The sequence below is a fragment of the Hesperophylax consimilis genome, chromosome 3 (assembly GCF_061612785.1).
Source record: "Hesperophylax consimilis isolate HC1 chromosome 3, BYU_Hcon_1.0, whole genome shotgun sequence".
Taxonomy (NCBI): domain Eukaryota; kingdom Metazoa; phylum Arthropoda; class Insecta; order Trichoptera; family Limnephilidae; genus Hesperophylax; species Hesperophylax consimilis.
The window spans coordinates 29752095-29767673 of NC_142838.1; the positions used below are offsets into that span (position 1 = coordinate 29752095).

The following is a 15579-nucleotide window of genomic DNA, read 5'->3' on the forward strand; positions in this document are numbered from 1 at the left end:
TTACATGATGTGTTTAGGAGTATTATTGAAATAAATGTTTTAAATGATCCACAAAACTTGCCAAGTTGGTATTGAATATGTCAACATCACCCAAGTAATGATTTCCCATGGGGTGAAGTCGTTGTATCGGAGAGTGGGCAATGTAGTTACGCTTATGTGTGCTGCTGTAGAATATTGTATTTTGTCGTGTTGTTACTCTGGGTGTATGTATGTTTATAAGTTGCAGGAGTTCACAACAGTGGAATTTAGAGTAAAGTATTTTGAATAAGGACGTTAAATCGTTTATTTTACGTCTATCTTCTAAAGTATGTATTTTTAGAGTATTTAATAAGAAATTGTATAAGTCTTCGACAGGGATATTTAATTTAAAATTTATAAAACGTAGAAATTTTTTTTGTATTCGCTCAATGTTGTTAATGTGAATTTTGTAAGATGGAGACCAAACTACTGAGTTATATTCAATTAGACTTCTCACTAGAGATACGTATAATAGTTTAATGGCTTGTAAAGAATTAAAGTTATAATGGATGTCTTCGTTCCAGCTGGTCAATGGTTAAACAACAATCTCTACTTATCGAAGGCTGGATAGTTTCTCCTGGTCACGGCACCAATTTGTAATGAATGTCCTAACCACTCCTGGTCATGAATATCAATTTTGTAATGGATCAGCTCTAGCTTAATTACTTATATTAATCAGCCAAACCTTCCACTTTTCTTGAGACGATGCATGAAAACAAAGTTATGTGACGGTGTCAGTCCGAAGAAAATGCGGCATTACTTAACTATCTAACCATCACGCCGTAGGCAGAGAGGACGGACCGCCAAACAACTCGGTCTTAGCACACACTCCTTGCCTCATTCACATTCATACGTCTATATATATACATATTTGAGACATATCGTCTCATATATACTCTTCTATTATTCTGACTCTTGACATGGCCCGACTCAAGTATCTAATTCACTTAATCGTGCCGTGTCTTCCTCGGGCGTTACCGACTTCTGCTACCATTCACATTTGCATCGTATATCCTCCTTACACTCCTTTCTTCGCTCATTCGCTATATATGCCCAAACCACCTAAGCATCCCTTTCTTGATCTTACACATTACGCTTACATCAGCCTTGCACCATTTGCGGACCTCCACATTTTTCACACGATCGTACATTGTTTTACCACACATACGCTTCAGGGATCTCATTTCTAGAAAATTCAGTCTACTTTCATCCTTTCTCTGCCAGTTCCATGCCTCACTTCCGTACATTAGGGTAGGTACCAGCACTCCACTGTGGACTGCTAGCTTCGCTTCTTTGGACAATTTTTTGTTTGTGCCAACCGCGTTCAGTCTGGAGTTACCAGCATTGACCCTTCTTTCAATATCTCTGTCAGCCTTCCCATGTCTCGGCATTACTTTATGAATTAAAAACACATACGGCTTACATAAGACGCTATAGTTTAACCATTTCAACCAGAGAGCAATAAAGTTAACCGCGGAATACAGGCCACAGCCAATTAACTAAATAAATTTGCATTAACAACGAGCAGTGGGCAATTATGATTGCAGAAATCAAATTAGCGTACAATATAGCACGAATTATTACAGCAAACGTGGTTTTTCATTATCACCGGGGTAATTTTACGCCGGAAAAAATACTTTGCAAATATCAGCATCGTTGTTTAAAAAACCGTTAAAATTATAAGACAAACGAAAAGAAATAGCACCTAACATAAACACTTTTGACGTATGCTTCATTTATTTGAATTAATTTAAATTATCTGGATACTGTTTAGATCCTAAGCAATAGTAGCCAAATTTCTTGATGACCTTCGTGACCGAGCGGAATCCGTGGCTACAGATTCATATGGGATGGGTTGGAAACCCGACAAGCGCAATTTGTAGTATATTTCCAACGTGTTATATCATACAGTATATTTGACACGAGTTCCAGAGTGGTAGATTCTCTCAATATCGCCCAGATGAAAGACCACCACCATTCGAAGCGCTTCTTGAAATTACTTTGGTCTATTTAGTGACCGGACCAGAATAGTCACATACTTCTAAGCTACTTCTTTCCCTCCCCTTCCACTTTCATGGCCCAAATGGGGATGACATAATCGCACTGGCTCCGGGCAGTTGGGTATCATGTGCGGTATTCAGATTAACATAAAACTTCCACTGGTTTAAGCTCGCGATGTTCTCAGTGGCCGATCCTGTACAACTGTACAGATATTACGTACTTACGTCCGACAATTATTATTTTGTAGCAATCAAACTAACTGACCCATGCGTGGTTCGTCTGATTGACGTCTGTTAAGAACAGATCGACTGCCATCTCCAATGCACACACGAAATGAAGACACACTTTGTTATTTTATACAGATAATATCACAATGCAGGCTCTCAACGTCACCCAATAAGAGAGGTGATATAGATATTATTATAATTGCCGAAATAATAATATAGTATCTACTCACAGTTTCCCGAATTGTGTATAGCCTTGATGGCCTTCTTCAACTTCATAAGGCCATCCCTATCGAAATCCAATGTCTGAAACAAACAAAACAAAGGTATCAAGCTTAACAATAAAACATAAAACGTAATGCAAAATGATGAAAAATCAACAAGAGAACTTCAATCACGTTATCACCAAATTAGTACATTAATCACATTTCGATCGCACTCCAAGAAAAAACATCACTTCAAAATAAAATAACCACGCTTAGCTCTCAAATGTCATGCTTGAAACTGTAATCTCAAGTACATGCATGTGTTATTATTATTATTTAATGAGTAGGCAGAATTCTACTGATGCACTTATATCTGATTTCACAATATGTTTAAGGGTAATTAACGACTTGTTTTAAATTTAAAAATAAGTTAATCCTTTCTTCTTTCCAAATAAGAATGTTGTGGAAGTTTGTTCCGCGCTAATACTGCGCTATTTTTGCAAGGAAGTGTTGAATGCAAAAGGTGTTTTGTAATTTTTTTTGGGTGTCCACGGAGATTTATATTTTTGTTGGTGGTAAAGATTGTTATTTTTAGATATTTTATTATCTTTACTAGGGGGGTAGTAGCGCAGATTCAATGATCAACGTAATATTTATGTAAACAAAAAAGAAAATATCGTTGGTTTCCAAACCTCTCGGTTATAAAGATCATAAAGAGCACACAGTATTATGTCGAGACCATTGCAAACACATTTTTTTCCAACACGACTTGAATAATTCGTGAAAGGATAGTAATTAAATGTTCAATTAATGTGTCAGTTATTTAAAATACAGGATGTAAAAGTTGATTAAAGTAAGTAGCTCGTAACGCCAATAAAATACCTAAAGACTAAATGGGTATAAAATATATAAGCATATACTGTTTTAACGGTTGATTTTAAGTACTTGGCCAAAAGATAAATTTACATATATATATCATTTAAGTGCACCCTGGTTTTAGAATGTCTGAAGACCGACGAAGTCACAATGTATATAAATCTCAAAGTAGCAAGTCAATTGGAGTACTTTCGATTTTCGTAGCTTTAGTACTAAACTGTCACTCGTCGCGTAAGGTCGTGTGCTACCTCTAAGTAAATTGCATTAAAAAAGCTCCAAAATGGCCTCGTGTGTGATGAGAAAATGTTTTCATTACCCGGAAAGCACTAGTAAAAGTCAAAAAAATAAGATTACATTCGTAAATAAATACATACATATTATTTTAATATTAAAATGAAAAAAATATTTCGATTGATTCTGGATAATTTTCTCCGTCATAAAGAAAATGAGATAACGAACATAAGAAGGACAACCTAATAGCAGTAGATCGCCCCATACAATATTTCGTCTTAGTGTAAGCGTATCTTGTTATCTCAGTCACACCCGTGATGTAGAATGTAATATTCGACGCAAATACGAAAACGCCGCCCGCTATCGTTTATTTTATCCATACGCACATATTCTTTGAATGTCTATCTTTGTTATATATGAACAACGACACATATGAATTAAGAATTTAGTAGAAACATAAGTTTTTTATTAAAACACAAATAACATTGTTTACATCACTTTATTTCGATACAAAATCTCAACATGTTTCATGAACCAAGTTCACTTCATCAGGAGCACAAGTATACTTGTGTGTAATGTAAACAATGTTATTTGTGTTTTAATAAAAAATAAATAATGCCATCACAAAGTGAAAAGCAGTTAGAAGAAGTTTTCTTCGAAAAATTAGAAACATAAGTGTTTCTTACTAGCCACATTTTATCTTGAGTTTGTGAGACAATAGCAAGTCTAGACGTATTGTAACGCCATTTGTGAAGAGAAATTACTGTTATATAAATAAATGCACGTGATAATATTTCTATTACACCTCTTCGTGAGCGTTTAGATTACAAGTAAAGCCTAAGACATCGTTTTAATATAAATTTCAAATTAAATAAAGGTATTTGTATTTCAGTCTGTCTCGAGAATTCTGATCACTAGAAATGGATAATCCATAAATGCATACACGCAAATGATAACCATGTTAGGATGTGTATTAGTGTTTGTGTGTTACGTAAATTCATTGCAAAATTCCAAATTTGTGTAAAACAATCGCCACTTACATAAATAGATCAAACATTGGACTGGTAGTTTTCGGCATACGAATAAATCAATCCTCACCGACACAACACAATCAAAGTCAAGGTGATATCCAGAAAACAACGAAAAGATATTTATTGCTAAGGTAGTGCATACCGTATAGAAAGATAATAAAAACAAACTAAAACCAAAAAATCATTCTTTCTTTATTTTTTTAGTAGATTTACTCAATGTTTTTAGAGCATATATAATGCACTTTTTATAGCATTACATTCAGAGCATATACATCCTCAAATGTACAACTACGCTCTTTTCAACGCAACTATCCGATCAAGGGAGAGGAAAAAAAACAACTGGATTAAGCCTAAGTTACATTACGCTATATGCGTCAACGCTTATATGGGCGTGCCCTATATAGATTATATGTTGGGGTGTCACACTACTCTATAATCTTACTACCACTACGGAGAGGAATGTAAATGGATCTGACCTCTTCTCCTGCCGAAGCCGTATCGCCTGGCTAGCAGATAACGGCATATCATTGTCGCCACGTTCACACATCATCTGTCAATTATGACAGGCCTGTATGGGATTGTATGGCGAGCGATATGGTGTTATAAAAGACGCTTTGATGCGTATAGCATAATGTGTCGCCACCCTGAACCTCTCTCAGTAAAATGATTAGTTATAAAAAGTGTCAACAGGGTGAAAAATTACAACGAAATGTCAAACGTCCTTCGGTTCACGTATTTGTTCATTCGTAATGCGTATTGCCAAATTTACTATCAAATTAATATGGACAGCGCAGATGAAGATATTAATGCTAATATTTATAATAGATATAGCGGAATGGACAATAGATATAGCGGAATGGACGATAAAATCGAGTTCCGCAAGCGGCGACAGCCAAATTTTGAATGACAAAGATTCATTTAACCGTTTTCGATTGTCATAAATGTCGTTTCGAATTCCGGATGATGTAAACTCCACAATATCCATTTTTTCATTCTGCGTTAAGTTCTTGCTACGCTTTGGTTTGTATTTGGTACATGTTAACACACGGAGCAGAAACGTCAATTGTCAAATTTGTATTTTTGCATTAGTAAAAGCCAAGCTAAGGCTTTATTTTGAATAATTTTATATGCGTTTGTTAAAAAACATAAAATGTCGGTTTATGTATTACAGTACAAATTATGTGCATTAATAATCAGTACAATGTTAACTCCTCATTATCAATTTAAGATTGAAGGTTTTTACTGTGGTGTCATTTTATTGTCTATGAAAGTAGGCGGGCTACTCAAGATTATCAACGATAAAGATGTTTGGAAACAGGCGAATTGAGCGTCACTGAACAAACCACTTGGCTGATCGGAGTCTCAGATTAATCAATCGAAAAGTTGGGAACAAGGAACCGTTATAAGAAGTTATAAATAATAATTGTAAAGCGCCCTTGGAATTATTATTTATCTATCAAAGAAAGAAACATAATTATATTTGGTAAATTATAAACCCTAAAGAATATGTCACATATAATAAGAATAGAAAAAAAAAGAAATGTTCAATTAATCAGGAAGTAGGTTACATGTTTTTTTTCTCCGCCTTTTGTGGTATGGACACGATTGGTGGTAAATACAATATTATACAGATTGGATGTTGTTGCCATGTTTGTTTAGATCAGCATTTAGTACATAAATATTTGATACGGAATATAGATAATGAGGCGTTATACAAATACGCCCCCAGAGCATCATCCGGTTAAGCATCTATCAACGCGATATACTAATTCCGCCTAGATAAAAGGACAGCATGCTAGCAGCAACTCTAGCGGCTGATGCGCAGGCTTAATTTAATTTCAAATTGTAATTTGCATTTAGATCTGCGTGTTGTTTTCTTGAGCTCCTCTGCTTTCTATCAAGAAACTTTAAATAGGTGCCTACAGAAAACCAGATAGAATAGATAATCATCTAAATCAAATCGCTGTAATAGTGTTTTTCTTTTAAATATTTTTAATGTTTGCCAAATTGCAAAATTTATACAAAAGGACTAACTTTGGACTTCAGATAAATTATTACCGATGTATTTTTTCTGAATATTTAAACATGACTTCTATTATTTTTGATAAAAACTTTAAAAATACATAAACAGGAACAATGTTAAAATATTGTTCGAACAAGATCGGCGGCCATATCAGCCGTCAGTGTTTGGGTCTATAATACAGGCGGTATTGGATACCTACACCCACTTCACCAGCGACCCAGCTGGAATATGTATAGGCGTAGCGTTAATAGCTTCGTTGTAACCTCGTCTTACTTATAATTGACGCATGAAAAAGAGATAACAACGGATGACAATATCACGTTGAACGCAATGTCAGCGGTGCATTGCCGATTGTGCCGGTGGGCGGAAATCAATGAGAATAATATGGACAGTAGTCGGCGCCGCCCATGCTCTATTGGGTTAGAAGTCAGGAGTACTCATCGAATGCCGATAAAACGGAGACTTTTCAACGGAGGTACAAAAAGAATGAGCCGTCCTTGCGAAGTGCAAGGTTTCCGCAAGGTGCTTATTTACTTATATAGTATTTATTTTATTTACTTATTTACTTATATACTTATATGCTTATTTACTTATTTACATATTTACTTACAGAGCATTATTATTATCATATTCCAAATTCCTGTAATATTCAAAAATCTGTTAGGAGTTCTACCGAGCCGAACCCTCTGATATGAAAATATCTGGAGTCGGTGAATTATTTTCCCATTTGATCTCCGGTGAGTTGACGTGTTGTTCTTGTATTATTTTGTATTTATTATGCTTATATATTGCACTTGCATACTGTGGATTGACTAGATGATCATTTGTGGAAAAGTGTGTGGAAGGGTTTAGTTTTTCCTGTGGGGAAGATTTAACCCGGATATAAAGTCGGAAAAAATAGCATTTATATAGCGCAGTTTAGTGGCATTTTACTTCAAGTGCGCTTTACTATAACAAACTTAAAAATGGTTATTTAGTAATAGTGGCCATGTTCTTAAAATTATTCCTCCATTGTGCCTTACCCAATACAGATCTAATATTATAACATTAAATATACTGCTTATATAAAGATATGACAAAACTTAGAATAACCATAAATGCAGGACAGGACAAAACAAGAACATTAAAACCAAAACAGAATACAAAACAGGAGGCAGTTTGTGCTCAGAAATGAGAATCTTCCGAGCAGACATTTAAAAAAGATACAATAAGGAGGCAACCGAAACCAAACAACTACCGGAAGTTTGGGAAAATGGCTTATTATAAAATATTGAAAAGAAGTTAAGATTTATGAATGGTAAGATTTTTAAAATAGTTTTGTTTTTAAGCCCGTTTAAATTCAGCCAAATTCTGGAGATTAGTAAGAGCCGAAGGAAGTCTATTCCAGATGAGCGGGCCTGTTACACGAATAGAGCGATAGATAGATAGAGATCTTAAAATAATGTACCGAGACCCAAGGCAGAAGAACGTTTTTACTTAAAAATATGTAAAAGGTGAGTAACATTTTGGGAAATCTTACAAAAAATGTCGGAACAAAGGTGTACACTATGAATGCTGAATAGATAAAATGTTTCCTTCCACTGAACTTGGGACGTATGGTACCTTAATTGTACATGCAGTGGTAGAGGGATCTACGTCCAGCGCATTGGCCCAACGTGTACAGGCAGCATAAGGTTTTAATTATCGCATTAAATATGCGACATACGGAAGAACTACCTTGATTTCGAGTGATTTTCGTGTTTGAATCCAACCTACCCGATTCATGTAAGTCGGTTGCCGACTACACCAGTTCGCTATAAAAAAATGTTCAGTATTAATATGTAGAAATTCGTCGTCATTACTATCACTGAGAGATTCATGTTGAACGAAATATGTTAAAATTGAATGAATTAATCCTATTCTGTGAATAAGAAAACTGACCGAAGAGATCCCACAGAAACAAGTTATTACCAAACAAAATAAAGTTATTACTAAATGTAAAAGGGTATAATGTCGGAAGGTAGATCCAACATTGGACCCAGAAACTAGAACAAGTTTTCAACAGAAATTGGGAAGGCGCAGAATACCTACATTATACGTTTGTACGATCTAAAGTTTGTCAGAAGCCGACGTGAACGGGTAAAATTGGTTTATCCAGTCAGGCATATCTTGTTTGCTATTCTAGAGGATTTACTGTAGCTGGAGAAAAACTAGTTCCATGTCCAGTGAAAATAGCTAAGTTACAAATGCAAAATGCCTAATAAGAATACTAATAAAATTAAATGTAAGTTTCAAGAGAGCAGAATTTTAATTAAATCGAAAGGGGAACTACGAGTACCTCTTCGTAAATTCCTACTTTAAGAACCAAAATATTTTTGAGATACCAAAATGTTAGGATAATTTAAGTAATAGCTGAAACCTAAAGATACGTAATTTAGATTGATACTATTTTTACGACAGAAAAAAACTAGGCTTGGTGTACATGTCGAAAGTCGTCTTTAAATATGAACTTGCATCACTTTCTTGGGCGCTGCGATCAAATAACTCTGTCTTTTTAGTACCAAAAGGAAGCTTTCACGCATACAGCAGTAATTTATTTATTTATTTACGGACAAATAGTCCATTAACAACATATTAATTACACGAATAAGTTTTATAAACAGAGATGACAGTGAAAGGAGAGCATATATAAATGAGGAGCGAAGACAATAACAATGACAATAATAATATAAAAGTAAGAATGGGAGATAATAATAAGTCAAAGCATGAAGATGGTTCAAAGGGCATTAGAAATTAGACATTGCGTATTGACTGTCGAAAGTCATTTAGGCATATACCACAAAATTCAATGCTTTGACTTGACAGTGAGTTGACAAGTCTCGACATTCTGGACAAAGGAGAATGGTATCCATAATTGGTAGAATGTTGATTGACGAACAGCAATTCATTATTTCGGAGTCTACGGGAAGGGATGTTGAATTGGATAAGTTGCAACAAAGCAGGTGAGTCTGTAATACCATTGATAATCTTGAATAATATGCAAATCAGATCAGTGTCCCTTCTACGTTTCTCCAAAGAAGAAATGTTTAAAGTTTGTTCAACTTCATCATATGAGTACTGTAATGTGTAAGTACCTACACAATACATTCATATTGATAACATGCCAAGATTTAAAAAAAACCGACCAGTATCTTGTAAGCTGCAGCCCGACTTTAGTGCGAAAATATTAGTTTTTATGGCAAAATTTCAAATATTTAGGCAATAAATCACAAATATTTAAGTGCTCACACGGAGAAGAATGCTAATTTATTAATAATACCTCCAAATTATTCATAATCTGGTTGAAAACGGGATTGCAGGCTCTTAACGAATGAATTTATTTGTTTCCCGATAAACTCGAAATCGGAAAGCTTCCTGAAAGAAATTATTGTCTGACTGGAGAAAGACCATTAAGTGAATTCATTCCGACTTTACCCATATTATCGTATATATATTTATTATTTATGTTTTACCATTTGTATAACGATATATGTACAACATTGTATAATTGTTTTTATATGTTTTTATTTCTTTTTATATTTTCTTATTTATGTTACCACCATAATACGGGCATTTGCTTAGTTTTGGGTATTAATAAAAAAAAAAATAATAAATGTGTCTCCAAAAAAAAAAAACTATCCCTAAAATACCAAGGTATGATCACGATTTCGGAACACGTGTTCATAAAAATCCTAAAATTTTCGCATTTTGTCATCATATATATTATCAAGACAAAGGCAGATGCACGAACACGTGTTCCGATATATGAAGAATTTACTAAAAGTTTATTAGGAAACGGCCTGCAATCCCGTTTTTAACCTGATTACTAATAAGTTTAATCGATTCTTAATAAATTAGCATACTCATTTTTTCCGTACAGTTCAATACAAACCATTTGAAAATGCGTAATATTGATTTTCTGTCATATTCCAAAATGCATTTCCCGAAGTATTTGTCTGCTGAGAGCAACTATTCATCACCGATCAAACAGATATATGCAAATAATGATCTCGTTGAAATCGAACAGCATTGTTCCATTCTCCAGTATTCCTCATCAAAATAATTAACAGAAGCATAGTAAGCTCTATAGACTATGATTGGCAGACAGCCCATAGCGCCAATTGCCTACTGCGCCTTTACACACATCGATCAATCAATTCGGTATCAAAGTAATAGTGATTAAAACTGGAGGTACCAATTGCACGCGGTATGGAAATTGAACATCCAAGATTAATTAACAACATAACTGTTTTTTTGTTTGTGTATTCTTTAAGCAGGTAAAATCGTAGTGACCACTTTTCATAGTATTCATACCAGGAATTGATAACATGAATATGAATATTAATCTACAGCAAAACGGCCAACCAAACGGTGTGCATGTCTCAAAACAATCATCTCAAATAACACGATACTTTCAACACATTAGCAATTTCCCAAGAACTTAAATTTATCTTAACTAATTAAAGCAAATAATCTGTGGACAAAGCAAAAAAAACTTTCGAACCGTGAGCATTGGCGGCATCATGAAATCTGCATAGCTTTAAAACTAAGAAAAATTGTGTTTTTGGTATCTTTGAATAAGATTTCTTAAAATTATGCTAGTATATTAATACTACAGGGTACGTTTATTATAAACAGAACAAAAAATATATAGTATTGATCCACTTAAATTTGACGGAGAAAGTAGATCATGAAATTTCTCGGTTAAAAACTAAAATAAACGATACTTAAATAATTGCCCGCCGAGCTAAATCGGCACATGTTAACCGCAAACTTCTTGTAACAGTGAATACCGCAACCGAGAGTGTAATCAAACTAAAATTCCGAAACACACTCTCTGGGAATAGAAACTTGTGTGGTTTTCAGTAGAGTTCCGCTCTTCCTGGTTAACCCTCTTCAAGTCGATCTTTTTTCCAAAACCCCGTCTTTAAACAAATTTACACGTCATTTTGACGCAAAAAACCAATATCATTTACTTGTCGCCATTAGTTAGAACTTTTAATCATCGTACAAGGTGGGGCGTAAGTAATGTTATGATTTGAATTGTGAATGTGCCATAATTTTTGCTAATGATATCAAATGTCATTGTGCGTTGACATTTATGTTGTAGACAATGTAGAGAATTAGTTGACAAAAAGCAATGGACAGATACACAACTGAAGAATGCGGAATTATTGTTACTGCTTATTTGACCAATTTCCGGTCTGTTTTTATGACATTACTTTCTCCCTGCCTTGTATTAGAAAATGGGGGTGTGCTAGGGTCGGGCGTTTACAACGGTAACGAAACGAGAATTTTAACATTCCCCGTTGAAAATAATGAATGACACGTGAAAAATTTTCATCTAAAGCCACGCACTCATCTGCAAGCTGTAACGATAACTGTCGCAGACACGGTAGCCAGGATTTAGTGTGTACATGAGCCGTCTGCGTCCTACGAATTTCGGTAATGGTATCGGTTACCGCTCGCAGATGAGTTTCGGCTTCAGAGGGGTTTACGATGTGTGCAATGGGATTATGAATTAAATCAAATACACCATGTTTCGAACACATTTTAAATATTTGCTCAGTTAACGACCGCTATTGGGAATTCACCTGTACCATGAATAAAGATTGATAGCCCCACTAATAAGTGTGATGTAAATTTCATACAAATGATAAACAACCATGTATGTAAAAACCTAACTAATAAACTAAAATTGACTAAACTGATATTTCACAGGCATAACAAGTTATACACATTGTTTAAACAGCGGAAGAGGATAGTTTATTTGTTGTATAAGATTAAAGCACTGGAAATTTCTCAAGGAATTTCGGAATATTTCCAAGGAATTTTAAATGTGTTAAGTATATATTCCTTCATATTGAAGATGTTTTAAAAACAAATGGCATTTTAGAAACAAGATAAAATTGCATTTCAGATTTTTTGTATTACAAATATACTATTTATAAGTTGGAATATTTTAATATCAAACAATATTTATTCAATGTGTAACTAAAGCACCGTTTAACGGTTGGGGAGTTTTTTTATTAGTAAATCTTTGATTGTTTATTGATACTCTTCTTCTACTTCATGATTATTCTGGTTTACAACTTTAGGTATAGCATTAGCTAGTGTGGCAGAACTCTGCTTCCAAGTTCTAAGCATCCTCCATTTCCTCGTCATACGAGGAAACCTACTGTTATACCAACTGTAAGTCGTGTTACAGGCCCAGCATAGTTCCACTCGATTGGAGATTGTGATGATAAAGTCGGCCACCTTTTACTTCCTCCTTATCCTCCGTTGGTCGCTGGCAACCAGAGGGTTAAATGCAACCACCACCGCAATGTAGACTAGACGAGAGTAGAGTACTAGGTGAGTTTACATGTAGTCTCAAGTCGAGAGACGTGTTCCATATAAGAGCTCTATTTCCTGCTCTCGGACTTTTAAGGCTATAAGTGAAATCACCGCACCTGTGCGGTGGTTCAGAGGTTGAACATTTTCCAAATATAGATAGAGGTGTTTGAATTCTAAGTTCACGGGGAGTTTAGTTTGAAAAGTAAGTTAACTGGCAGTCTAAAACACCTCAGTAGCTTATACTTTTTTATATGCTGAAACAAGAGACTCATAAAGATATGCATTAAATAAAATTCATGTATACGGTCCTTGAATAGTGAATGCTACTATTTTAACTTCCTTCGTAAGGACATCGTTCGTATGTTAACGTCCTTTGTGAGATATTTCGTATGACAATCAAACGACTTTACAAAACTTTCTAATTCAAAGCAACTATTTTCAGCAAAGCAATGTCATCTCAGCCCGTCGTCCTACGGGTCGGTAAGCAATCAACATAAATTGAATGCTGCAATACCCTGCGCAGAAAAGTTCCACACTAAACAGCGCAGCAGACCGTTACCTTACTACAGCGAATTTAATTTTCTGCACAGGGTCTTGCAGCATTTGGTTTATATCGATTGCTTACCGACCCGTGGGGCGATGGGCTTAATCATGAGAATTGAAGCTGTAAAATACCAATATCACCATTGACAATTCTGTTTGATACACACTGTTAAAATTATCCAATAATTTAAACGATAATTTAATTTGTTTCTGCTGTACGTTTCTTGTGACCATAATAATTTTTCTTCAGCGTTTCTTAGAGAGTAAGAAATTAATCCTACTTTTACAAGAGTTAAACAAAATAATTAATAACATACATACGATCCATGAATAGTGTGCTTGTGGGCTTTTACCTCAATGGGAGATTACATAGCAAGATATAAATTATCTGTCTTACTCATAACAGATAATACGAAGGGATAAGAACAGGTTAGTAGTACACCTAAACAAGCGCATGCGTACTGCGTATACCACAGACAGATTTGTAAACCGCCGATCCCCAGGATTAGGGACGTATTACTACGGTATTAAGACGGAGATCGCAAACCATGTTAAAAATCTGGTTGATTTGACAAATATCGATTGGTTAAATGTAAAAAAACAGTAATACCCATTGGCAGCACTATCAGAGGAATATTTTAAATCGAAACATCGATTTACGAAAGCAAATACGGAACGCATAATCAAATTGGCCAAATTTCGAAGCAATCAAAGCAGACCAGGTCAATGACATCGCAAACGTCATCTGAAGAAACGAGAAGTTAACAACTAAATGCGAAATGCAAAAATTACCGTGTTTTTGAGAATTGCAACAAAGTGGTTCCAGTCTAAAAAATCTTGTATGAATATTATTATGAGTAAATATTTTAACCCGAGCAGTGTACGGCCCTCCTCACTGTATAGCTATACCAGCGCTGCAGCGGTGTATTAGGGAATCTTTATAAGTAAGACTGATCATGTTTAGTAGGATCGTAGCGAAGTCCTATTTTAAGTGTAAAGATGTAAGTAAATCCATACGGTAAATACGATAGAAGCGTCGAATGATTTCACATCCCTTCACGTGTAATTAGCCAATTGTTGGGCAGAACAGAACGGAGAAGACAACCCGCAGACTGATGGAAGGAAAGACCGACACATTCCGCAGACCAGAATAGAAGTAAACGGCGGCAAGAAACATTCCGACACAACGCAACCGGAATGAAATGGAAACAACTCCAGCGGCGACACCCTCATACCCACTGCACAGATAAAGCGATAAAAGTGTCTTGTCGCCCGGAGTCATTTAAAATATTGTTTATTCCCGGTGAAATCAAATATGGAAATTCGTTCTTAATTTAATATTCTTAAGTTAATCAATTTTCTTTGCCGGTAAAAATGTGTAAATTGGCGAAAACAGTTACAAGTTTCTTTAATTTCTAATAATATAAAATAAAATAGATCACACTTCTTGGGATTACCTCTAGTAGCAGTTTCCAAACTTTTTAAAGGAGCGACCCCCTGTAGTAACGCAAAGAAATTCTCCACCTAGCGATACACCCCAGGCCACTAATATCAGACTTTGCACAAGCGCACTTTTCTTCCATGGTTGCGATATAAACTAAATATAGAAACAAACCGAAAACGGAAAACGACCCCTACTATACGTCTCAAACACATCATCCAAGGTTCGACAAATTAGGCGACAAGCGCGTCCGTCGCATTAAAATTATTATTATTATTATTTTTTTTTTTTTTCATAGGAAGCAATTACTTTGTTGTTAGACATTATATTATAAAATAAAACACAAACACTTTGTATTTAACCACGAATTTATTATTTCATATATCGACCGGTTTCACTTCGACCAAGCTTCTTCAGGATATAATAATAACTAAATGCTAAGACAGAGTTATGGCTTATATATAAGAGTGACAGAGGGAGAAAGAACAAAATTAGAGGGAGACAAAATATTTGACATAGGTAAAATGGATAATCAATTAGTGGGAGGGAGACAACAATACAATAATCAATTACTGGGGGGGAAACATCAATACACATCATAATCCCAAGTAAATGAACAAACAACAGTTAA

At 35.0% G+C, this 15579-nt stretch overlaps 1 protein-coding gene across 1 annotated transcript in view; it reads right to left on the reverse strand.

Annotated features, from left to right (window-relative positions):
• The window catches only part of Asap (ArfGAP domain of ASAP), a 225499-nt gene that overhangs the window by 156817 nt on the left and 53103 nt on the right, over window positions 1–15579 (reverse strand). The window contains exon 2 of the mRNA XM_089650226.1: window positions 2477–2549. Within this exon, the coding sequence (XP_089506352.1) occupies window positions 2477–2549 (73 nt within the window). The remainder of the gene's footprint in view (window positions 1–2476; window positions 2550–15579) is intronic.